We start from the raw sequence: 26608 nt of genomic DNA on the forward strand, positions 1-26608 counted from the left end.
TCCAACAGGATTAACTGTGGACGCAAGAGGAAGCGGTCTGAAAGGGGTGTTCGGGTGCTAACCGGGATTGTATCCAAAAAACATAAAACCACGGCTGCCCCAATCACGGCAGAATTAAATGTGCACCTCAACTCTCCTGTTTCCACCAAATCTGTCAGTCGGGAGCTCCACAGGGTCAATATACACGGCCGGACTGCTATAGCCAAAACTTTGGTCACTCGTGCCAATGCCAAACGTCGGTTTCAATGGTGCAAGGAGCGCAAATCTTGGGCTGTGGACAATGTGAAACATGTATTGTTCTCTGATGAGTCCACCTTTACTGTTTTCCCCACATCCGGGAGAGTTACGGTGTGGAGAAGCCCCAAAGAAGCGTACCACCCAGACTGTTGCATGCCCAGAGTGAAGCATGGGGGTGGATCAGTGATGGTTTGGGCTGCCATATCATGGCATTCCCTTGGCCCAATACTTGTGCTAGATGGGCGCGTCACTGCCAAGGACTACCGAACCATTCTGGAGGACCATGTGCATCCAATGGTTCAAACATTGTATCCTGAAGGCGGTGCCGTGTATCAGGATGACAATGCACCAATACACACAGCAAGACTGGTGAAAGATTGGTTTGATGAACATGAAAGTGAAGTTGAACATCTCCCATGGAACTGCACAGTCACCAGATCTAAATATTATTTAGCCACTTTGGGGTGTTTTGGAGGAGCGAGTCAGGAAACGTTTTCCTCCACCAGAATCACGTAGTGACCTGGCCAATATCCTGCAAGAAGATTGGCTTAAAATCCCTCTGACCACTGTGCAGGACTTTTATATGTCATTCCTAAGACGAATTGACGCAGTATTGGCTGCAAAAGGAGGCCCTACACCATACTAATAAATTATTGTGGTCTAAAACCAGGTGTTTCAGTTTCATTGTCCAACCCCTGTAAAGGTGGCTACTGAAATATTTCAGAACTTCAGAAATGTCCCCTTTTTGCTTTATTGATCAAATGCGCCTGAGTGTCTCTTACTAGACATAAGGTTTAGTGGGAGAAGTAAGATCTTGAATATTTATAAAAAAAATTAAAAAGGAAAAAAAAAAAGCTTTACTTATTTCTTAACTGTATCTGACCATGACGGTCTCACTGCAGGCGCCTTGTGCTTATTTTTAGGTGTGACAAAACTGTGTCAGGAAGTGAAAAGCTTTTGACAACAGTGTCGCTGGCATGATGGTATGAGATTTTGATCTCATGTGGTATCTGAGATATGTTGATTTCTTCTGCTACGGCCCGTCTCATACTGCATCTGCTGTGTTGACCTTGATGGCGCTATCTGATGGTCTTTCACCTTGAAATTCGAAAGTGTACTTGAACCTATACATACTGCTTTGCAATATCCAGGTTGGGGTTTGACGTTCTTCTCCCGAATGAATAAAACCTGCCTGAAACACTGAATGGCTCCTTTTGTTGGGGCAAGAATTATTTCACCTTCACTGTCTAAATAAGAAACCTTATCTCCACTATTTCTTCCACAAGATGGCACCATGGTCTGCTTTAAATGTGAATGTCTCACTATGAGGCTGAAAATGAAGACATTTGATCCAGACATTTGGTCAACAGGCGTGATAAAATATACACTTCAGCAGTTTTAACAGTTGGCGCAGTCCAAAGTCTCCTCTTAAACGTCCCACCCTGTCTTTTCCTCCTGTGTTGTGATTTAAGGTACCACCTGATTTAAAGTGGAGTACTGGAGGTATGCAGGAATTTCACCTGCTCCACACAAAGGCATAACTCAAAGGAGTGAGAGAAGAACGCTGTATCTTGGGGGAAATGTATTTTAATGGTTTTCTTAGAAAGGCATCCAAATGGTGCAGAAATATGCTTTAGGTCATCCAGAGCTCACCTATCAATCAGTTGCGGCCCAACTAGAGAACGTCTGGCGCACTGACAGACCTGATGGAATTTTCCAGACATCACTGTGCTTGGATAACTCATGATGATGATGATGCACAATTTCATGACTTATAGGATGTGTTTATGTATATACTGTTTGTTTCTGTTTTAGTTTTTTTGGCTGGCTGGCTGTGTGTACATGAATGCAATCAGGATTTCTGGCGCCCCCTTCTGGGCACTCAGATGTTTATGCAACACATTGTGGTCTGAGATCATCAGAGGGAAGATGCAATGTTCAGGGTTGTTAGGGGTGTAAAAATGTATGACCATTCTTAGATTGGCTGTATAAAAGTTATGTTGATTTTCTAAATGTAAATAAGTTCATCTGAAGCGGAATAGACAGTATGTCATTAAAGGTCATAAAATATGTATACTTTTTATGCATATTTGATGAATGTGTTAATATGTACCCATTTAAACAAAGTTAATTATGCTCTTTTTGTAATGATTTTTTTAGTACTATCAATATCCACAAAATACTCAGCGATAGTAATCATATTGTGATGTAATGTAATTTAGCACAACAGTGATAAATATTGTCATATTGCCCCCCCCCCCATTTTTGTGCGGCATTTCTTTTATGCTGCTGACCCTTATGACCCAAGCTAGCTTTGTATCCACCCACATCCATCTCATGTGTGGTCTAGTTTTTTTTTTTGCCCCATTGTCTCTGTATGTGTGCTGTTCCCAGCAGTGCTCACTGTCAGCCTGTTTCCATCCACAGCAAACGACAGATGAATTATTCACTCATCCTCTGCACTGCTAAACCAACATTTGTGTCCTGTCACTGTTAGGAAGCATGGCATAGATGCATGTGCTTCTGTATGTGCAGCATTGGAGCAGTGCTGCAATGTTTTTTTAATATATGTACAACATTCAAATTTCATGCAGCAATATTGTCTTATTTCTTCCATCAGTTGGTTTTCATAGACATCTAATATAGACTTACAACAGTAAAATGGATTTATAGTGATTTTATTAGTGTATTTTCTTTAAAATATCTATTCTATAAATTCAGTCACTAGGATTCAAAGGATTTTACTTCATTTTGAATGTGAATGCTTACAAAATGTTTTTGCTGTGTCTGCAGGGCTACCATCGAGGAGACGTACTCCAGATCGATGACCAAACTGGCCAAATCTGCCAGCAACTTCTCACAGTTGGGGTAAGTGTGTCTGTGCATGTACATATTTTGAGGTTGGCAAGTTCACTTAAAACCAGTGGTTCGTTCAAAAACCACCTCAAATCAGGACCACTGGTGCTGTCCTGACTTTTGTTCTACCCTCCGAAGAAATTACTGAAGCATCAGCCTGTGGCTGTGGCTTTAAATCAATAATGAATTGATAAGGTGGGCTCGTTGCTGAGGAAGGGTCTCGATTGGAACGAAAAGATTTTATTTTTTTCTCCTCTGTAGTTTCTGTAATGTGCATACTGATGTGAGTGGGGTAGGCCCTGGGGGGCAGGGGGAGGGAAAGGCAGAGAGCCACTAAATATTTTTGCAACTAAAAAAGGGACGCACTCTGAAAGTTTAGGAACCCCTTTAAGAACTTTAGAGCTTGCAAGATGGGAAATTCATGAGAGTGCACAAAATTTACATAGGCACAAATAGCAAAATATAATTTATTAGAAAATGAACATAAGCTCAATGTGGTCCAGCCAGAACCTGCCCAGAACCAGATATTTTGTTGGGCCCCTTTAGGTCGCAGACCTCAAAGTTGGGCGCTACAGTTTTCCATTAGGTTGAAAGGAATTTTTGCCACCATTCTGTAATGCTTGTCCAAGCTAGCAATAGTTGCTACAGAAGGAGTCATTTGTTGCCGGAGCTTGAATAGATCAAATTTTCTTGGCTATGACTAACTGATGGTTGGAGTTTGTCCAGAGCAGCATCCGATCTGTTCAGACTGCTGCAGGCAAATCAAATCTGTTTCTCAAATCAGATCTTTTGAGACGACTGCCCGCGCTGTTATTTGCAGATGATCAGATCGTATTTGTGTGTCCAGACATCACCAGCCTATCTGCATGGGTTGCTGCGGTAACAACATAGGCATCAGTAACTACATAGCTGTGTTCGTGACGTGGATTTCAAATGCGAATGCTGAAGAGGTGCATTATCTCACCCTCCAAACTCTTTAGATTCTCTGGCGGAAGCATGAATCTTTGGGACTCTGCCTGCATCGCAGTACTTCCATCCCTCTAAATTTGACATGGCTATTGTTTGTCACTTTGCGAATGACATAAAAGACACATTCACATCTGATTTCAACAGCCAGAGCGTCCAGACTGAGACACATTTGTAAAATTTCAATAGGAATTGCATTTCAAACCAAATGTGGACTGGATCTGATTTACAAAACTCAGATTTCATGTGATTTTTAGCTGTTTTATCACAAATAGATCTGGAAAAAATCTGGATATGCCAAAAATCAGATGTGGACTGGCAGTCTGAACATAACCGTAATGTCACAGTTGGCACATTAGGCGACACAAAAGTCCTTTAATAATGGATTGAGTTAAATGATAAAGCCACCATGTAGTTTTTCTGCAAATTAGGAAGACGAGAAGGACCAGAATGTTACTTTTTGGGCTGGAGGCATTAACATTAAATGTTGTATGCCAGTTGTGGTTATGTTGTACACTGAACATAGGTCCTTATTGGTCTCACCCATCTAAAGACATTTTAAGAGCTCTGTATTATTCTTCATTTACCTTGTAAAATAGTAAAACAAATCAGCCAAAATAAAATGAATCCATTGGCAATTGACAAAAATCTGCTGATTCTTGCCAGCTCTGCCAATTTTTAAAGACTTTCTTCTTTCTGTCTCATGTAAGTATTTTGTAACAATTAATTCTGGTGTTGTAATATGTTGTGATATATTTAATGATCATTTACTACTTTGTGGTATTATGTTTGGTGTGTTGCCGGTCCTGAATCTCCTTAAGACTTTAAAATGTGACCTTTCTGCAGGACGTTTGCTCCAGTATGGGATGTGTTTAAAGTGTCAACAGAAAAACTGGCTGCCTGTCACATGGAACTGGTGCGCAAGCTGCAAGAGCTCATCAAGGAAGTGCAGAAGTATGTGGACGAGCAGGCCAAGGCACATAAGAAGGTATTGAATCATCACTGATTGTTTGTGCCACGTCTGTGCTGGTAATTTTGTCAAAAGCCTCAACAGAGCATGTGATCACTGATAGAGAGTCCCAGGGCTGATATGATGGCCAATAATTTCCATATTCATCACTTTCATTTATGAGAGACTTACAGAGCTGCAGTTTTAGGTACTATTTAGGCCTGGATGGTAAATGATAATGATCTACATCAGACATTTTTACGATCAAGATACACATACAGTGTACAGGAGCGGAGCAGTGAGAAAGTTATACAGACATATTCCAGACAGATTAATGGTTACATCAGTCCATCTGCTCAATGGAAAATATAATTTATAAAAGTGCATGGTATATTTGTTTATCCTCAGCAGCATTCTGACTTGTGATTAGGCAAAAGTTTTATCTGATGGATCATTCGCTGAATCTGTTTGCAGTACAGAATGTTTAACTAGCATTTTGTCATTAATTAAATTAAATGAAATTTTTACAAGTTTTAAGTTTTTATGTTTTCTTGTTTTCTGATTTCCATGGCTTATTTCAGTGTATTTTGCTGTGTGACACACTCAGCATGTGCAAAACACCGGCACCTGATCTATTCTTTAAATACCAAGCTGCTTCAGTGCAGCATCTGGGCGCTCTGCCGCTTCACACGCACAACCTTGTAAAAATGCTGACCAGTTAACATGGGCGCCAAATTAAAAGCAAGATTTTCTGCGTCACGCACACCACACAGAAGCAGTGTATGTGAATCAGGCCTCAGTTTGGTATTATAAGGTTTTATAAAAGGGTTAGACTTCTTGCCATTCTCTTGCAACAGCACAAAGCAACACTTATCAGAGTTAGCTGGCTGGTGTTGAAATTATGCAGAGTAAAAAACATTTTCTGAACAGTTTTTGCTCTGACCAAACCTGCAGCATAGGGATACAGAAAAAATATGGACTGTCACAGGGTCCCTGAGGACCAGCTCGAGAACCTGTGCTCTATAGGAACCAAAAAAGGCCACACATCATTCACAGAGTGGAATTCTTAATTTTCTTTTAATTTCTTTATTAAATGTAATATAGAAGAACCAGAATATGCCTTTTGTTTAGTTCAAAGTACTAAGCAGGGTTACTATTGAGCATTAGGAAGACCATGTAATAATATAGACGGTTTTAATTTGTTTAGGTAGAGTTTTGATTGCTCAGTAAAAACTGTATTATTTTATTACGCACTGTGATTTATTACTGCTGTGCCATTTGATGACCGAATGCCACGAAATGAAGGCTTTTACTCGCTGCTAAATGAAACTGTAAGACTGATCAGTGTGTACTTCTGCTTCAGTTGAAGTACATCCAGCATTAAAGTGTTACTGTTTCCTGCAAGTGCAGCCATTGTTGTCCTGTTTTTGGCAGATTTGAACCCCTAGAGGCCAAACATGAGTCAGTTAGGGATAAGAAAAGTTTGGAAAAGGTTGTGTACATAGGAATTATTATGACTGGTTTTGGTAAATACAACCCCATTTCCAAAGAAGTTGGGATGCTGTGCAAAATAAATAAATAAAACAAAATGCAATGATGTGCAAATCATTTAAACCCTGTATTTAATTGAAAATAATAGACAAAATATCAAATGTTGAAACTAAAAAATTTGATTGTTTATTGAAAACTATATGCCCGTTTTGAATTTGATGTCAACAACACAATCCAGAAGAAGGGTCAAGGCCAAAAATCAGTATTTGCTGGACTTGATTTTTGGGCCCTCAGACAGCGCTGCATTAAAACCAGACATGATTCTTTAGTGGAAATCACTGCATGGGTTTAGGAACATTTCTGATAACTACTGTCGGTGTTCATCATCGAAAACAGTTCATCGCTGCATCCACAAATGCAAGTTAATACAAACAGAATCCAGAAATGCCACCCCTTTCTCTGTGAAGACACCGTTAATGCTGAACAATATTTACATGTTTTGGCAACATATGCTGCCATCCAGGGGAAGGCCTTGCTTATTTCTATATTCTGTCTTTTAAAAAACATTAAAATTTCTTTTTTTTAAGCATTTGATATGTTGCCTTGGTGTTATTTCCCTTTAAAAACGTTTACTTTTTTGGAAATGGGATTGAATAGAAGAAAACTGAAGGACATGGGTTTTGAAATATAACCAGGTAACATTATACTGCCCCCCCCCCCCCCCCCCCCCCCTGTAAAATGCGTCACCATTTAATATGAAAGTGCATTTTAAGAGACATGCATTTCATTTTAATGGCTCCACTGTGCTTTTTAGGTCCAAGTCTGCACTTTAGGCTTTTTATGTCTGTCTGTTTGTGTCAAGAGATGACAAAGACCTGGCAAAAATGTAAAAGTAACAAAATGTGATGATATGTTATCTTAAGAGCTTTTACGTTTAAACAATAATCTTCCCAAATAAAAGTTTGGAATCTTGTTGAGAAAATGACAAATAATTAATATAATTGATATAATATTACACCACTTTACTGCTGAAAATAACTGTGACTCATAGAGGTTAACATTTAGACTTTTATAGTATATTTTGAATCAATAAATCCAAAATATTTATTATTAGTTATTAAGTTTGTGACAGTGCACTTGGACCACAGGTTGATGACTTCACAATTTGAAATTCTCACAGTATCTTGAACAAAATATGATGGATGAAAAATGACCATTGTTTAAGTTGTTTTACAACTTCCTAGTGAAACTACATCTGGAAGGTGGGAGGAGAGTAGCATATGAGGTTTTTGATTGGTTGCTGGTTAATGTGAAATGTGAATTCAGACAGTGCTGAATTGTTTGGCAAAAATGTTTGGCAAAAATGTCCCACTTCAAGTCGATCAGCTAAGACGTGTTTGGTGTCCAAGTTTTGCCATTTTAGTGTAGTAGTAGAGTTTGAAGACTAATGTTGCTAACAAACACTAGTCAGTTGTCAACTATTTTTTTTTCTGTAAATACATCCCTAAAACTTCCCTCAGCCTGCTCAAACCACGTTAATGATGTGCAGATGTTTGCAGTTTCTGTTGCTTAAATAAAAACTGTTAGCACTGAATTCTCTAACTGAAAATAAATGTTTATAAATAGAAAAAAAAGACATTGTGTAATTTGACGTCAGTATGCCTGAATGACGAGTTCTGCCTGGGAGGCAAACCCTTATTGTCTAAAGTGGCTTCCTGCTGTGTTCAGCTGTGAAGTTTTATTCATCTTTATAGCTCACAGTAAGATATGCACAGCCTCATTGAAGACTGGTTGGAAAAGTGGATGCAATTTCAGAAGTTTAAGGGAGATTTTCAGAGGTTATTCACCAGAAAATCTCTAATAAAGAGAATTCTACAAAAATCTAAAAATAAGGGTCATCGCCTTAAATGTAAGAACTGCAATAAAGAACTTTGGAGTTTGGGCCGAAACATGGGAAAAGTAACCAAATGACTCGCACACCAATAAGGCCAAAAAGCCACAAACTGTTTGTGTTTGAGTCATTTAGTGAGGAGAATAGCCTCTCAGTAATGTCTTCCAGATTGGTCAGACGCTACAGGGCGCTCCTAAACAAGTACAAAATGAATAGGTTCCTATGGTGCTTTTGTTCAAAATCATAGTTTGTAAATGTTTAATCATTTTCATACAGATGAATGCTCTAGTTTTCACAGTACAGAATAGCATAAAATATTTCAACACTGCTCTCATGTTTTAAACTCCAGCAATGGGACATTCTAACAGTGGAACATGAACTGCTTTGCTCCGAGAATATGCTGATCAACTTCCCAACTAACCAGCACTCAATAGCAGTGAGGATTGTGTATTTATTTATTTAGTTATTTATTTATTTTTGCAATATAAAAACAGAAAGATTGAGGTATTTTACATCTAGATGTGTGTTAAAAATAAAACTTACACATCACCTTTGGTGGCAGACTACCTAACTTTCACATGAGCGAAAGTACAGGAATAGATAGTCTTAACGTAAATAAGGTTAAAAAACACTTAATGTTTGGTTACGTATGTTTTTTGTTGTTTTATTCTCTCCTTCAGTCTCTTCCTCTGCATGTGAACCACATGCTCAGTTGGGTCATTGCCTTTTTTTGGGTCATTGCCTTGCTGCTTATTGGAGCTCCTCCTGATTAAATTGGATGCATTTCTCTGTATTTGGCAGAGAGAATGTATGTAGATTTCAGAATTAATTCTTCTACTACCACGATGGATCAAATCATCAATAAACATTTGTAAGCCCATTCCATAAGCAGCCAAGAAAGCCCAATCCATGACATTACCTCCACCATGCTTGACCAATGAGCTTGTATGGTTTGGATCCTGAATAGATCCTTTGTTTTCCACACCAGCCTTTCCATCACTTTGGTAAAGGTTCCTTGTGGTTTCATCTGTCCATAAAACAAAAAAAGCACTTGTCAGTCATGTGTTCCAGTATCTTTACTCGTTTGACAAAAGGGATGGGTTCAAACAGCTGTTTATCACGTCTAGATGGAAATATCAGGCAATAAAAGCTGCAAATGATTCCTCTTTCAATCTCAAACCCAAATGTCTACAGTGTATAGCAAAAACAAAAGAGTTGGACTTGGACTTCCAATACTTTTAGAAACATTTTTAGCCAGTTAGCTCCTTTCACTCCTATGCATTGAGGGCTCTCTTGTCTGCACTAATGTTTCATGTTCTTTCTAGCATTTTCCAGTCATCATTTTGGTATGAAGAGAGAAATAGGAAGTGGCTGCGCTCCCCATAAACTGGCTCCCGTGTTTACATATTTATGTAAATGAGATCTTTGACACCCTATTGTGAAGTATTCTCATTTTGAGACACTTTTATTAGTGTTACTGTTTGACACTGCTGAAGTCACTGACTTACACTGACCCATGCCAAAGTGTTTGAACGACCTGCTATAGAATGCCATTGAGACCGCATTTGCTGCAGCTGCTTTGTTTGTTCATTGTGCTCCGAATGATCACCAGCGCAGAGATTGAACACTGATTTGTTTCTCTGCAAAAGGAAAACTTTCAAGTCTCTGGAGTTGGCTGTGTCTTGTGTGCGTGTAGTGAGAAGGAGTGTTTTAAATCCTGACAGCAGCTTACAGCGGCGGCTCATATTAAATACATGAGCCAGGCTCAGCCAAGTGGCCTGATAAGACATAAAACATTGTCTTTGAATTAGAGCTGAGTGTGTCTGTGTGTTTTTGTGCGCTCGTGCACGTGAATCTCTCTCAGCACCTCCGAACTCATCCCACACGCAGTTTCTCACGCCTCCGTGTCTCTCCTTCACACACGCACCTCTTACTGTTTTACTTCCCTTCCCTCTCTCCTGGTTTGTATTAGGCCCAAATGCAATCTTTTTTCCCCCTTTTGGTAGATGTTGTTTTTTTTGTTTTTTTAGATTTTATTTCAAGCTGTCAAGTACCAGAGACCAGATAATTCTGACTTAAAATGTTCATCTTTGAGAGTGAGAGAGAGAGAGAGAGAGAGAGAGAGAGAGAGAGAAGATCAAGCTTAACCTTTACCTCAGATCTGTAAATATCCACTGTGTGTTTTCTGCTTTTTTATTGACACTTAAACGTGAATACATTGCACTTAAAAGTTGTTTTGAGAGGAAATTGAATGAATGATGGTGTTTGACTATTGCATAGTACTCTACATGCGACTGTAAAGAGGAAACTATACAACTATGCAAAAGAAGAAAAGAAGGAAATAGAGGAAATTAAAAGCTTCCTGAATTCTATGAAGAAATGAAGAAAATGATGAATAATATTCTATAATTATCTGCTTATTAATTATATTCTACTATGCATTTTTGTCAAGTTATCTTGAGGTTTAATCTGCAGTTTTGCAAGATGATTCATTTATTAGTTAATTCATGATGTTACCTAGATTTCTTTCTCATTTCAGAGTCTTCTCAGCTCTGTTCATCATTCTGGACACATCAAAAATGTATTGATGTTTATTTACAGCTTCCTAGTATTCTGTTAATTATGTGAAAGCTGTACAGTTGCACAGGATGAGCTTTTGACTGCAGCCAGATTGGTTTATATTCTTGAAAAAGATTCTTCAGTAGGCCTCTTACTTTACTTTACTGTAAGGTGCAACTGGGTTCCTACAGGGTTCCCACAGGTTATAAAATGTCAGAAAATGTCAAATTTTAGATGCGGTGGCTGACTTCTCTGAGGAAGTATATGTTAGCCTTTGTACAGATTGGTAGCATCTTGTGATAGTTAGTGAATGAAACCTGCAAATTGTTGAGAATATCTAATAAAATTTCATGCAAACCTCTTATAATGTTTTAGCCCCCGCCCCCGCCCCCACCACCACCAATGTTCTTTGCAATTTGGTCAATTCCAATTCTGGTGTCCCGCAATCACATGATAACACTAAAGGCTAGCATGTGAAGCCCTCCACTGCCGCTATTGCAGTTTCATAGGACAGCTTGGCGCGTGTGGAGTTGAACGCTAGCCTATGGTAGCTGAGGGGTGTGGGGAGAGGAAGAAACATCCTTCCCACCCAGAGAGAGAAATGCCAATCATGCTGTCCTCCTGGTAATGGATCACCAGGATTGAATTTGTGAGCTCCCTGATGATGGGGCGTATCTGGACGTAGTTGAGTTTGTGTGCATTGCTATGGTCTGAAAAAGCTCTTCAGAAAATTATTTTCATTTTAAACTTTCTGCAGCAACTCTGGTCCAAATATTCTGAGGCGTACACTGGAAGGGGGTGTTTATTTTTTTAATCTACAAGGAATAATCATTAACACACACAGGAGGTATTTTACTGATACTGATACACTATTATGTTATGTTTGTCTTTCTCTTCTGAGTCTTTCTCTGTTGTCTGCATGTAGAAAGTTAACCTTTGCACGTTTACAAGGTTTTTTTTTCCCTTTCACAAGACTAATATCCAGGGAAAGGCTTTGAAAATTGCAGAAGTGATTCTTTGTAAACATTTCCCTCCATTTATCTCTGTCTGATTGTGGCCAGTTACTAACAGAGTGTCATTACCATCAGTCATATAGGGCAAAATGTAACTAATGCAGAGGCTTGCTTATAATCAAAGAAGTGCTGTTTATTTCAGAGAGATCTGTGGGTGCATTAAATCACTGCATAGAAGTATGCATGAGTAGCGCTGCCAAATTCTCCATGTGCTCAGCATGACTAAAATGAGGGCGCAGCCATTACCACAGTGTGATTTGATTGCAAAGTAGTTGGACGTGTTCTGGTGGATATTTTGATATTTTGGTGCAGGAGGGCTTGTTTATGTCTAAGGCTAGTTCAAGCTAATTAAAGTGGAAGTTCGGTAAGCATTTCCATTCTGTTCATGTTTAGGTTTAATACTGCATGATAAGTGATAAGCGATACTTTTTTGATCCCACAACCGGGGAAATTCCACCTCCGCATTTAACCCATCCATGAAGTGAAACACCACATACACACTAGTGAACACGCACACTAGGGGGCAGTGAGCACACTTGCCCAGAGCGGTGGGCAGCCCTATCCACGGCGCCCGGGGAGCAGTTGGGGGTTAGGTGTCTTGCTCAAGGACACCTCAGTCATGGACTGTCGGCCCTGGGGATCGAACCGGCAACCTTCTGGTTACAGGGCCAGATCCCTAACCTCCAGCCCACGACTGCCCCCAAACACCTGGGAGCTCAGAATCTGCTGCTTACCACCTAAACGCATTCATGCAACTTCAGCTGTTTGAGGTCGGGGGGGGGAAGCAATGCTCACAGTAAGCTGGTGCTTTTGGCTACTGTAGCTCTTAAAAGTGCTATCAGTTGAGTTAGAGAGCTGTTTGGCTAAAATGTAGATGGAGGCTATAGCCATTTACCATTAATATATAACCCTAAAAATTATATGAAGGTATGCAGTTTTCTCAAACATCTTCACCCTTACAATTATCCATGTATGCCCATGAGCCTGTCGACATTATAGCACGTCATGCACAAATAGAAACTCAAAAGTTTGGTTAAAACACGGTTGCTGCCAAATTAAAATTATTATCACAGATCAGTGAGTCTGAGTTCTTGAGAAAGTCTGACTTTCCAAATGGGAATTATGAGTTTGAGGGACATTGAAATGGACTTTGCATGCTTGCAGGTTGGAAATTTCCCAGTTCCCACTTCGGTATGAATGCAGCATAAAGTTAATGTGAATTGGAAGTCCTAATGTATTTACCTTCCATACTATGGTATTTATATAACCAGGCACATGATCTAAGAAACTAAAAATGGTCAGTTTTGATTTTGGCTTTGTCACCCAGTTGCTAATATTCCTAATAATGAAAGACAACTTGGTGTGTATAATGCAAATACTATCATGCTAGCTAGTTCATACTAACAAACATTCATTCATTAGCCATCTTATGCTGCCTTCTAGTCCTCCTCATAATTTCCTGCTTACAGCTTTGAAGATCATCAATACGACGTGATATGCATTCAAGTGGTTTTGGTCTGAAACATGACAGACATAGTATTTACTTAAAGTTTGTTTTCATTCATCTTCTTAAACCACTTGATCCAGCTATGGTCTTGGTAGCAATAGGGAAAGCAGAGAATCCCAGGCAACCCTGTCCCCCACAACTTCCTCCAGCTCACAACCTCAGACATGATGTAGCAAGGTGGCATTCTAATCAGATGCCTGAACCACCTCAACTGGCTAGTGGAGCCACACCTGGAGGAATAGTGGCTCAACTTTAGCTCCTCAGTAGAGTGTAGCCCGCCACCCTGCAAAAAAAAAAAAAAAAAAAAGCTCATTTCCATGGTTTGAATCCGAGGTGTCATTCTTTTGGCCATTGCCCAAAGCCCATGACCATAGGTGAGGGTGGAGATGTAGACTGACCAGTAAACAGAGAGCCTTACGCTGTGGTTCAGCTCCCTCTTTACCACTACAATCCAGCACAATGACCACATTACTGCTGCCGACTGTCCCAGCCTGTCACCGATCTCACGATCCCTGATCCCGTTACTTGTGAACAAGACATTGAGAAGCTTAAACTCCTCCACCTGGGGCAGGTCCTCTATCCTTACCTGGAAGGGGCATGCCACCCTTTTCCTTGCATGGACCATGCTTACCAACTGTTGGAAAATAATAATCATCTGCAAAAAGCAGAGATGCCACCTTACAGCACACATAATTGGCTAATGACCTCATAGGCAGTGGGAGTAGTTTATATTACATCATATATGCTTGTATTTATTGTGTGTGCTTGCAGTGCTCAAGTGTGGCTGCCAAATAACTGAAATAAACCAGTTTAGGAAGCAACTATCAGTAGCTGCCATTGCTTTTTTTTGTTGACTCGCTCACCCCTTGAGTTTCACTCTTGTAAATACAAAATTGTGGTGGTGTTTATATTCTCATCTCTTAAATATGGTATTTCCTACATGAGTAGAAGAAATATACCTGTTCCTTCTCTAAGTCTTAACTGAATCTTAGTCTGGCAGCTCACCGCTGTTGTTGTGTATCTGGCAGACAAAAGAGGAAGTGGCGTCCACGCTGGAAGCTGTGCAGAACATCCAGAGTGTCTCGCAGGCCCTGCAGAAGAGCAAAGAGAACTACAACAGCAAGACCCTGGAGCTGGAACGCATGCGCAAGGAGGGAGCCACGCAGAGAGACCTCGACAAGGTACATACAAGGGCCCAATCGATATCTTTCTTGGCTCATAAATTTGGTCAATTGCATGGTTATGCTATCGGAAAAAAAATGCCACAAATATCTTTATGCAGCTTGTTATATTTTGCAGTGAAAGCACTTCTCTTAGAATGTGTATCATTTTATGTTCTTACATAAGGCAGCAAAGCTTGCATAAAAAAACAAATACTGATTTCCATACATAATGACATTTACCACTGATGTACATCACAATAAAACAGCATAAATGAATAGTCACATTGACACATGACACTAACACTAACACCGTTTAGGTAAAATGAGAGTAAAGGGGACATTAGATGCAGAATAACCAAACTACTGCCAAAACTACAAATGAATAAAAATAACTCCATCTATCCAGTTGGCTTTTACTAGGGATGTCCTGAATATTTGAATGGATCGAGTATCAGCTAAATTAAGTCCAATTCTTTTGTGTTTGTTTGTTTTCATGTGTTTTTTTTTTTTTTTTTTTTAGACGTTAACAAAGAGATAACTGTCTACTGTCTGAGTCAAGCTTGAGACAAAAGAGAAATTGAAAGTTCAGTCATGAGGAAATGTTAATAAAGGTGGCATTAATAAAACTTTTACTGTGGCTATTTTGCTGTGGTTAAGAGTTAAGAGTGAAACAATAACACAGACTGTGACATACTGCATCACAGTATGTTTTACGCTGCCTCTCCTCATATACTTGAATCTTGACACTTTGAGGAGGATTATTCTGATGATAAACATTCTTTGACCGCATGTTCAGGGCTTATGCCTCTGTCTGACTGCTGTGTCTGCTGTGGTCATTAAAGAAAATCTCTTAACAACACTCAAATGTATGTCTGGTTTTGAAAGACGAAGGACAATCGATGCAAAACTGGCTGCTGCAAGTTGCTCAAACTTCAGTAAATCGAGTGGAGTATGTATGCGACACTCCTATGTTTTGCATGTCGCAACAGTCTAAGCATTGGCCCCATCATCAGGAGATCGCAAGTTTGATCCCTGATTACTGGCTTCCGCCTTCCCCCGCAACCTTTACATGCGTCTGTTAGCTGACTTAACAGAACTGAACTGGGGCTTAACATTCTCCTCCAGGTGTGTTCAGCTGTCCAGTGACATTGTGTTAGCAGCAGTTCTCATAAACTGCGTGATTAGACAGATAGATGGATATTTTATTGATCTTGAAGGAAATTTAGCAGGCTTTGTATATAACACACAAGCTGAATGCATCCATTTTGAGCCAGAAACTGGCACACATCAGGCCCCGAATGTCCAGTCTCTGATCAAATTGCTTCTTTTAATATTTTCTCGCATACAGACAGTGAGCAGAATTAGAAAGGTTGGTAAAGTCAACCGTTTGTTTGTTTGTTGTTATTGTTTATTTATTGCAGTGTTTGCATTAAAAAGTGCTACATAAATGAAATTTGATTTGTTTTAGGTATGTATTCTTTTTACTGATCCCTGACCATAATCCATCGACAAGTAACCGTTGACAAGCCTATATTAATTATAAAGTGAATAGTTTTTGTTGTGAAATTTGATTGGCTGAGCAAAGTTTGAAACTGTTCTGGTTCTGAAATCTGTTTTTGGCTCTTCTTGGAACATTAAACCACACAAATATTATAGGTGGACCTCAGGGGAAAGTACTAAAGCACAGAATTCATGGCAGCCTTTTTGAAGTAGCGATTTTTCTTTTAAAGCAGAAGCATTTATTTAATAGCTGTTTATTGAGATACTGCTTATTAATGGTTTATTGGTTCATTATATACATCCCCAATTTGATCTAATAGGCTGGAGTGAAGGTGAAGAAAGCCACAGAGGTGTACAAGTCCTACGTGGAGAAGTACGCCAGCACCAAGACGGAATTTGAGCAAAAGATGGCAGAGACTGCACAGGTATGCGTGTGTATAGAATGTTGTGTGTGTGTGTGTGTGTGTGTGCGTGTGTGTGTCCGTGGTTGTGTTGGTTTGTATGTCATAGGCGGGTTGTGTTTTTTCCTCCGTAATGGGAACAATGTGGTCTTCGCAATTGGAACCATCTGAGCTGATTTGATAGTCTATATCAAAATCAGACGCACACGCTCTCCCAAACGCGCACACACGTGTTTCTGTGGTCACGCATGCTCATCCTCATGCTGTAATTATCCTGTTTCCACTCATATATTCGTGCTTTCACCCATTTCCTCTCTGCTCCTCATGTGTTGTCTGCCCAAACCCTAACTGTCAGTCTGAGAGGAGGATAAACATGAGATCAGCTATGCAACCGCTTTCTCTCACACACAGACCTCCTTTATTTCTGCTGTGTGTTCTCAGACCACCCAAACAGATGCTTTGCAGGAAGTGCCAACAGCAAAAGAGGGATCACTTTCACACACACTGGTTGGAGAAGGGAACTAATGCTTTGATTACATTATTATTATTATTATTATTATTATCTGATTATGTGCTTATTAACCGAGAAATTATTATGGGTCCTGGTCATATTGCTGTGCAGAAGTCTGAGGGTACGCTTGGTTTATTTATATTAAATAACACGTCATTTATTTTTCAGCATTTGGGAAAAAACAGGAACCATATTTAACAGGAAATCACACCGAAACCTCAAAAACTGAAATATTTAATGAACAACTAATAACTTGCACTTAATGGTCATTTTGCCTGGAAATTCTATAAATCAAGGGTGGTCTCTGACTTTTGCACAGCACTGCCACAATCTCAGCCATTACATAATCATCTGATCACAGTTATTTAAACCAATCTCCATGATTTTCCACAGTAGTGAAGTTTCTCAACAAAACGTTTACACTGTGACGAACGTAGTGTGTATTTATTGTGTTTTCATCCGTTATGTTGAGGCAAATGAAGGTAAATAATAGAAGGCAGAAAACACAATTCCTGAGACACGTGATGGGTGTTATGAAACAGTCAAGCAAATACATTGACATACATAAACTCAATAGTAATTGTATTAATATTATTTGTATTTTTACTAATAGTGTTTAAAAATGCTTACATATATAAATACAATTTAGTACTTTACATGCATTTTTGCCACGTAGTGCAAAATGTATATTTTTCTATAATTACATTTTTAAGGGCTTTTTTTGTATTTATAGCATAAAAAGTATTGAATAGTGTTAGTATTAGTTTAATAATTTTTTTTTTTTGTTTGGATAAATCACCTAAGGGGTTGCTCTTAGTGACCCGCCAAGACATTTCATGTGTTCTGAGCAGAAAGTTACCCTTACCCCACCCCCTCACCCACCCAAAGACACTAAACTAGAATAATGGTTAAAATCATTCTATTATACTAATTTTTGTATTTTTCAAGTATTATAGTAACAAAATAGTCTTTTTGGCCCTCGTCCCACAATGAACATTGCGCTACTCCTCCTCCAGACACCTCTGGTCTAAGCAATCAGCATGATAAACAGTTACTAATAAGACAGATTGTGACAGCTCTGATCATAATTCTGAAGTTAAATGACCTCCATTATGTCCATAAGTTCCCTTGAGGTTTTTCAGCAGTTAGATAGATATATACTATAAAGGTAGCAGAGTTTGGTAGCTGTTCAAATGGTCCCACTGAGATGTGGAAAATGGGTGACTAAAGTGTTTGCTGGATTTTTTAAAGTGCATCTCTGTTTCATAAGTGTATTTGTATGTGTGTTTGTGGACAGAAATTCCAGGACATTGAGGAAAGCCATATCCAGCATATGAAGGAGATTATCCAGTCATACTCTTGCTCAGTCGAGGACACGCACAAACAAATCATAGAGGTGAGCACACACACAGACATTCTGTAGCCTGTCTGATTAGCACAGACTTTGATCTCTTCAGCTTTTGGCTAAAGATTAGGAAATGTTTCACTTGATCATATGAGAAGCAATTAAAACATAATTAACGACTCATAAGCCCCATTTTTGGCATGGCCAGAGCAAATCTGTGCACGACATGGATTGTGGAATGGATGCTAATGACATGACATGCAGGTTGTCATTTTGCCATTTATGAAAGTTTTATACATTTCTGTGAGTGTAAACCTCTGACCTCACCACAGTTGGATTCAAATACATTCAGTCCACTGTTCAATCTTTAATATCACCATCATTTGATTTGATTCTTTGCTATGATTCTAAATTGTTTTAAAAATACACCATGTAAAGAAAATTGAATGTGACAATTTAACGTGACTGGAGAAAATGTTTCCACAGTAGCATAATGCAGAAAATAAATACAGTCTGTCAAGGTTTTTTTAGGGGTGAATCTGAGAATAAACTCTAATCTGAATATTGTTATAATTTAGGCCTGCAACTAACGATATACAAGGATTAGTAAAAACAGAACACCTGCACTAAGTTCTTATTCATATATCAAGGGCAGAGCAGCAGATTTTCTGCATTGCATCTGCTTTTGGAAGATACTGAAACAAAGGAACAACATTCAAGTCCAGCATAGGCTGGATTTCTGTGCTTCTCCTCTAATGAATAATAATAAATAAAAAAAATACACAATTGTGGTCAATTACACGTAATGAAATGTGATTTTTCAGATCGCACATGAACAGTCCAGTCCGATACAGAGATCTAAAGCAGTTACATAACACATAAAGCAGCGGTCTGTATTTATTAGTGTACAAGAGGTCCTGATAAATGTTTTGAGAATGCAGCTCATCCCTTCAGCCATCGCTGCTTAAGTGATCTGCTGAACTGAAACGGAATCAGCTGAGAAGCAGACAAGAATGTGCTATTTTTATTTATGACCGCAGTTTTAGTAAGATATTAGCATCTCGATGTGCAGAGTTTCTCTCTGTATTCTCTCACTTACTCACTTGACAGTCATGCTTCTGTGTCCACTGAACTCGGTTTTACTCATCGCACAGAAAAGTCTTTTTTGGGTCGTGCATGTCTCTGTACTGCAGTCTCCTCTACCTGTATTTCCCCTTTTTCAATCGTGTGATGTAAATCAATTACTTAATTCATTTCCAACATTTTTTTATTATCAGTGTTATCAGTAATATTGATTATATGTTGCAGTCTTTATTATAATATTTTTGAATTGATTCCAGCATTGGACACCCCTATTCATTCATGTGTTCAGTGCAGTTGCAACTTATTAAACATTTAGGTTAGGTTATTGAATACTAGTATCGGTCCCACAGTTCTCATAGATCCCTAGGTTAGTTCTATATCTTGTTTATGAATGGACTGGTGTAGTCACGTCATTGTTGCTGTGCATTCAAGTTCAATTTTGAGTCATATCTGCAAGTATGACTTCACTTATATTTATCTGCACCACCACTGATGACCATAGATGGTGCTAGACCTCCACAAATGGGTTTATACACATACACTCACCATAACTGTGGTAATTAAATGAGTGCCTGAAGGTGGGTGATTGCTCCTACAAACAGCTGGAAAGTCCTACAGTCACACAACAAACACATGCTTGAACACACACTCTTGTCACAATGATTCCATGATGATTGGCCTTAGAGAGGCTTATTACCAGAGAGAGAGAGAGAGAGAGAGAGAGAGAGAGAGAGAGTGTGTGTGAACTGAGAGCAGTGGGATAATCACCCCGTACAATTCCAAGTAGTAGACTGCCAGACAAAAACATGTATACAAATAGAGAATTGTGCTTCTTGAGGACTTTATAAAGAGAAATGGATTTAATCAGTTCCAGTCTTGATGAATCAGCTGTGATTCGTTGACCATTTGCATGATGATAATGCCTATCCTCGCTGCCAGGACAACATCCTTGTATCTTCATTTTTGTCTTTTTGTTAATCTTGGAAAGCATTTGAAAATACCAGCTGCTTTTTACATTGTAAAGTTTTTTGTGATGAATGGGAGAGTAAGAGTGGTCCAAAATTGCTTGGAAAAAAGTTTTGTTCCATTAGCTTCAATTCAAAGTTAAGAAAGTTTTTCCTTTTCTGTTCAAGGCTTTGTCCCAACAGCAACAATCTTTTAAAATCCTCTTTCTGGTCTTTAATAAGACACTGATCATGAAGAACACACCTATTTTTATAAATTTTTGGGCAGATTTGCTGTTTTGTGCCATCACAAGTCCTGTTTTGGCTATATTTACTAAATAGGCACTACTTTATAACCCTTTATTGCATATGATTTGGTTAAAAGAAATGTTTATAAATAAAAATAAAAAAGCAAAGGAACAGAGAAGTCAAGAGAGCTTTTAACTGAAGTAAAGATAGAAGGTTAAAATAATAAAAGTAATAAAATAGAGGGGAACTGCATACAAAAAAAATGAATAAAATGCTTAACTAAATAAAAATGTTTTTAGCTGTTTTTAAAACTAGTAAGTGTAAGTGCCTGACAAATACCAATAAGTAAAGAGTTCCACATTGTTGGTGCATAGATCAGAGTGCTGCTTCGATAATGGGAACATTCAATAAAGCAGCACTTGAAGATCTTAAGACCTGGAACAGTTTGTCAGGCATTGTGTAATGTGTGAATGTGCTAACCTGTTAAGAGCTTTAAAAAACTGTTAAAGAATCTTAAAATTGATTCTGAATAAAACAGACAGGAGGAATAATGATGCTAAAACCAGTGTCTCTTTTTTTTGCAATGTTATGTGTTTTGTATGCGTTAATACTGAGACTGCAGCATTCTGAACATGTTGAAGTCTGTCTTGTGGTTTTAGGTGAATAATGCATTACAACAATATTGATTCATCCACTTATTGATACTACACAGACAGGTTGTTAGTTTATTTAAAGCACTGCTATTATTTGTCTCTACAGAGGTAAATTATTGTGTATCGTCTGTATAGGTATGAAAACTGATGCCATGCATTTTAAATAATGAGACCAAATGGTAGCATTTGCAATGAAAATAAAATTGGGCCTAGTACAGAACCCTGCAGTACATCGAAATATGGACCTACTGCTGTAATTAGTTGATCATAGAATTTCTCCCAGCCAATCTCACTGCTACTTTGGTACTAACTATCGTACAGTAAGTGATCATAACGATGTTTGTGCCTAGTTAATCTAGCTAAATGTGCCTTCGCCTATGCCTATGTTGCAGTGCATGTGTTTGAGCAGTATCCTTTTTTTTACTTCTTCTTTTTTTTTTCTCCATCATGGAAAAGCTAAGCTGTAGAGTGGCTTGTGTGTTAATAAGTGTACGTCTGTGTGTATGTGTTAGCCTACTGTAAGCGAGAGTTTGCGTGTGTGTAAGTGCAATAGAGGGCAAAAAAGCAAACACATGCAGATGGTGACATCACACAACTCTCGTTCTCACGGGAGAGTGTACTGCACCTGACCGCCTGTGTATGCCATGCAAGTGTTTACATCCCCACCCTGCCCCCTCCCACAGCCCACTTCTCTACTCTCCTAGTATGTGGACTAGGAGGGCTAATGTACTCCACTTTGCCAGAGGGAGTTGGTGGGGGGAGAAATGGGGAGTGGTAGAGTGTGTGCGTGTGCGAGTTTGTTACACTGCCAGCATCACGAACGTTAGCTGTGTGAGGGAAGCTGACAGAGGCACTCCGGGGGCAGTTCCAGTTCGCGCCTCTTCCTCTGCTAACTTCTCCCAGCCCTGAAAGTGAACAAACAAACAAACAAGCAGATAAACAGTGCAGCAATGCACGACATTAACCGCCCCCCCTGCGGGCCCGAGCTAAAAACGAAGGGTAGATGCTTGCAAAACTCTTGGATGAGACGGTAAGCTTCTGACACAAGCTTTAAAAAGCTCTGGAGGGAGGAAGAAGAGGGAAGAAGCGCCGACATATTGCTTTTGTCACCTGCTTTGAGTGCTATAAAAACAAAGGCATTAAAAGCAGCCCTTGAGGACACAGGCTGTCACTTGTAAAATCCTCATAGTGTAGATCCTTCCTCAGCCCCCTCAACCCCCCATGCCTGTCTCTCTCCAAGGGTCTGGGCCACAGTGCTAAAGCTAGCACCCTTCTCTGTGTGCTTATCCAGAATGAGTAGAATTCCCTGCAGGCGGCAATTCATGCAACAGCATTAGGATTTTTTTTCTGAGGAAACTGCAGTTTCTTATTACAGTTTTACAATGTCAAAGTTCCTGAGTGCCTGGCACAGTGTAAACTGTGTGGTCTTGCTCGATGTGAACATGCTCTACTTCATTAAATTAAATCTGCATCATTTTGTTAAAGGTGAAAACATCAGCATTATTGAGTCAGGAGAAAAACATGCTACAATATGTTGTCGACACACTGCTGTGAGTCACCCTGAAAAGCCTGAAATTCTAATTTAAAAGTCAGAGGTGTCAGGTTCAATTTTGTGTAATTTTTTTTTTGTGAACTGTGTCCTATGTCTCAACATATTAACGTCACACACAGGGTCAGAAACAAGGTCCAGCTTGATATTTAGATTAAAAACCAACATCATACTGATGAAGATATAATAACAATGGGTGATAATTTACTTGCATCCTTGGGAGACTTGTCCTTCATCACGTTTTGACTGAGTTCTCTTTGAATTCTCTTGTAACACGCTTGAAGACATCAGATTTATCCACTCTGGGTATTGATCCGAAGCACAACCAACATTTCAAAATATTTTTCTGGATATTGAGTGCAGTTACATATTTCCACCAGAGAGGTCTCCAAATCCTCAGATCCTCAAAACAAACATAGCATAACAATCAAAAACTAAAAATCAGCCAAGTTCAGTGTCTAAAGTTTGCATGTTTGGTGTTTCGGGTTCGCTTCTTGTTTTGCGCTGGAGCTACAAGACTAATGCAGTTAACCTGCAACTGTGTAGGAAAAAGGAATTTTAATATCCAAATATATGAACATTCTCAAAACAGTAGAACTGATCTGATCAGTTTGTCAAAGATAATATATTCATAAATACCTTTAGAATTTATTGTCTTAAACATCTTTTGTTTTCACATAAATAACTTAAAACATTTTTCACTATGCAGGTGCACAAAGAGTTTGTGAATAACATGGAGAATACTTCCGCTGCCGGTCTGATACAGAAACTGGCTGAGAGCAAAGGCACCGGCAAAGAAAGGCCAGGTAAGACCAAACACAAACACACTGCCGTTTCATACAACACTGACCTGTGTTTATATTTTAGTGGACGTTATCCCCCATATTTTTCACGTGACCTTTTGAATTTTGAGATTATGGCTAAACTATGCGATTGATGAGAGGAAATGTTCATTACCATTTTGTCTAAGTCAGGGAATTTGTGCTTTTTTGTGCTTGGCATTTCTGGGACAACATGCAGTTTGAGGCTGTCACTACAGCCAAGTGAAGCTGAAAGCACAGCAAGAACAGCTATGTTACAAGTCACCTTTTTCCTCACTATAGTAGGCTGAGCCTATCAGCAACAAGCTGACCGGCTATCAGGAAGGCACATTCTTTAGGATCAGGTATAAAATTATGGCAGTATACCGCCAGTACTGAAATGTTTGTTTTTACTTTTTTAATTCAAATTTTTTATTTATTTTTTTTGGTAAATGACAGAACTACAAATCTGTTTCCTTGAATGGTCAATTCACTGTTTTTCCTTCTCCATCTAGTTGTAGTCAATAGTTAATTGTCAATAGTTAATTATCAAGTTAAATTAGTTGTGCGAGTGCAGAGAAAACACAGATGTTCTGATTCAGGAACTGAACCTATTCAGCAGAATTGTATTCTTTGTTCTGCATACAATCATCTTTGTCATATCAAAGCATGTAATGTAATGTTTTGTAATACTATCTGAAAATACCAGGTGCTTTTTACATTGTTCGAATGGACTAATAACATTGGTCAAAAATTAAACAAAATAACATTTTGATTACATTACCATCCACCATATAGACCCTATTTCTAATTAATAAATCCAGCCAATTTAAGATGCACCCATTGCTGACCTTTATTTGCATATCCAGCTTGAATGATTTTCATAGAATAGCATATAACAAGATTTGGACACTCTGCAGTAGCCACCCATGAGCATAAGGTCGCCAAGCAAAGACTAGATGGGTATAACGTGGCAGGAGTACCAGTACCTGAACTCACTGCTTCTCTTGTGACTGAATACAATCAAATCCTCACAGCAGTGGTCCAACATCTCGTCTAAAGCCTTCCTAGAGGAGTAGAGGCTGTTACTGCAGCAAAGGGAGAACAAATTACCTTTAAATATTCCCTGTAATAAACTTGATTTTTAGAAGCAACATTAGATGAGCAGGTGTCATAAGTTTGTACCTCCTCCTGTTAAGGTACCATTTCAGAGATACAAGATGTTAACATAACCAGATTTTGCAATGTAAAGAGCAGATGATGTTTTGAAATGGTGTAACAAACTTTTCCTATGATAGCTATAATGTGCATGGATATTTATTATGGCTGGATCTAATAATTCAAGTTCTAATCATTCTGTTCGTGTTTGGCCCATTGTTTAGAATGTGGAAATTGTGGCTTAAAATAAAGTCAGGCCTGTAGATGAAACTATGATTGCTGTATCGATGTAAAAACAAATGAAATAGTTCTTAATTAAATACATACATATAATTATAAATGAATAATTATAATAATTATATATTTAATTTAAGACATAATACATTTTTGCCAGACATCCTGTCATCTCACCTCCGAGTGCAACAAACTGCAATGACTGCCAGGAACGGAAATGGCTAATAAATCACATGTGGGAACTTTTAACAATTTAAAAAAAAATTTTGGACAGTAATAAAAATGCTCATTGAAAATGTTCTTTAAAACTTGTATACCACATGGTATACCATAGAGACACAGTCATTTTGGGCAATCATTCAAATATGGAAATAGCGTGATCTTTATCCGAGTACCACTGTGTGTCACATGACCGTCTCAGGTGGGAATATTATCTTATTTTCCATCTTTTGTAGTTAAAAGTTTAACAGCATGGCACTTATTTAATACTTCATTGATACTTCAGCCCAAACAGCATATCTGTTTATTGTCATTAAGTAAGTGTGGTTAAGTTTTTAACACATTATCAAAGTAGAACGTCCCCCACAATTTTAGTACAGCGCAGGAGCTGCTTCTGCAACTACAACATCTACCAGATTATCACATTTTTACACAAACTCTTTTCCAAAAATCTTTGGACAGTAGGTAAAATGCTGATATAACACAGAAAGCTGTGATTGTTTTTAATATACTTTGACCTGTATTTGTAAACTTGATTGTTGTTTTGTAAATATATGCTCTTTTGGAAATTGATACCTGTAAAACGTTACCAAAAAAAAAGTCAGGAGCAGTTCAAGACTAGGAATGCTGTGAAATGTTCAAAGAGATCTTAAATGCAGCTGATGCAGTTGTGCTTGGATATCAAAGGAGAATCCAAAAAACAGTGTCTGTCATGATATGGGGGTAGTAGTGGGTAACCTTTTATATGCTGTCTTTTTCTACATCACTAGGCTAAATTCATGTGCTGTGTTTCAACAGCGTAGATGTATAACCAGAGAGTGTGGGTGTTGGACTGTCGCCTGCAGTTCAAAGCTGTCTTACTGAAAACATGTGCCATGTTCAGCTCAAAATACAGCAACAAAGGCCCTGTACAGTTGCATAGCTGGAGACTTGTCTATCAGAAGAATTATACAAAAAAAAAAAACCCTTTCAAAATTGAAGCAATTAGTGTATTCAGTCTTCATGTAACACAGTGGTAATCATGCTCCTGACCTAACTTTTGGAAAAAGTTGCCAGCATTAATTTGGAATGAGTGTATATTTACAAAAAACAATGAGGTTCATTAGGGAAGACATAAATGGTTGTGTTTTTGTGTCGTTTCCAATTTAAAGCAGGTCAAACAAAATTTTGTTTCATTTTTAAATGAATGAATGAATTAGTGAATTTGCACAGTAAAAGTAAAAACAAAAAAAATGTTAGTTGTGTTTTGACAGGCATAAAACCCATATCTAGCACAGTCGGTATGAACTAAAACATTATTAAAAATGGAAATGGATCTGTTATGGCAGGC

The 26608-nt window shown here is 38.6% G+C and overlaps 1 protein-coding gene across 8 annotated transcripts in view; it reads left to right on the top strand.

Annotated features, from left to right (window-relative positions):
* The window catches only part of fcho2 (FCH and mu domain containing endocytic adaptor 2), a 108861-nt gene that overhangs the window by 37251 nt on the left and 45002 nt on the right, over positions 1-26608 (top strand). For all 8 annotated transcript variants that reach the window (XM_017698542.2, XM_017698535.2, XM_017698552.2 and 5 more), the window contains exons 3-8: positions 3031-3105; positions 4906-5047; positions 14498-14650; positions 16453-16557; positions 18342-18440; positions 23577-23673. In XM_017698542.2, coding sequence (XP_017554031.1) covers positions 3031-3105; positions 4906-5047; positions 14498-14650; positions 16453-16557; positions 18342-18440; positions 23577-23673 — 671 coding nt within the window. The remainder of the gene's footprint in view (positions 1-3030; positions 3106-4905; positions 5048-14497; positions 14651-16452; positions 16558-18341; positions 18441-23576; positions 23674-26608) is intronic.

This window comes from Pygocentrus nattereri, chromosome 23 (assembly GCF_015220715.1).
Source record: "Pygocentrus nattereri isolate fPygNat1 chromosome 23, fPygNat1.pri, whole genome shotgun sequence".
Taxonomy (NCBI): domain Eukaryota; kingdom Metazoa; phylum Chordata; class Actinopteri; order Characiformes; family Serrasalmidae; genus Pygocentrus; species Pygocentrus nattereri.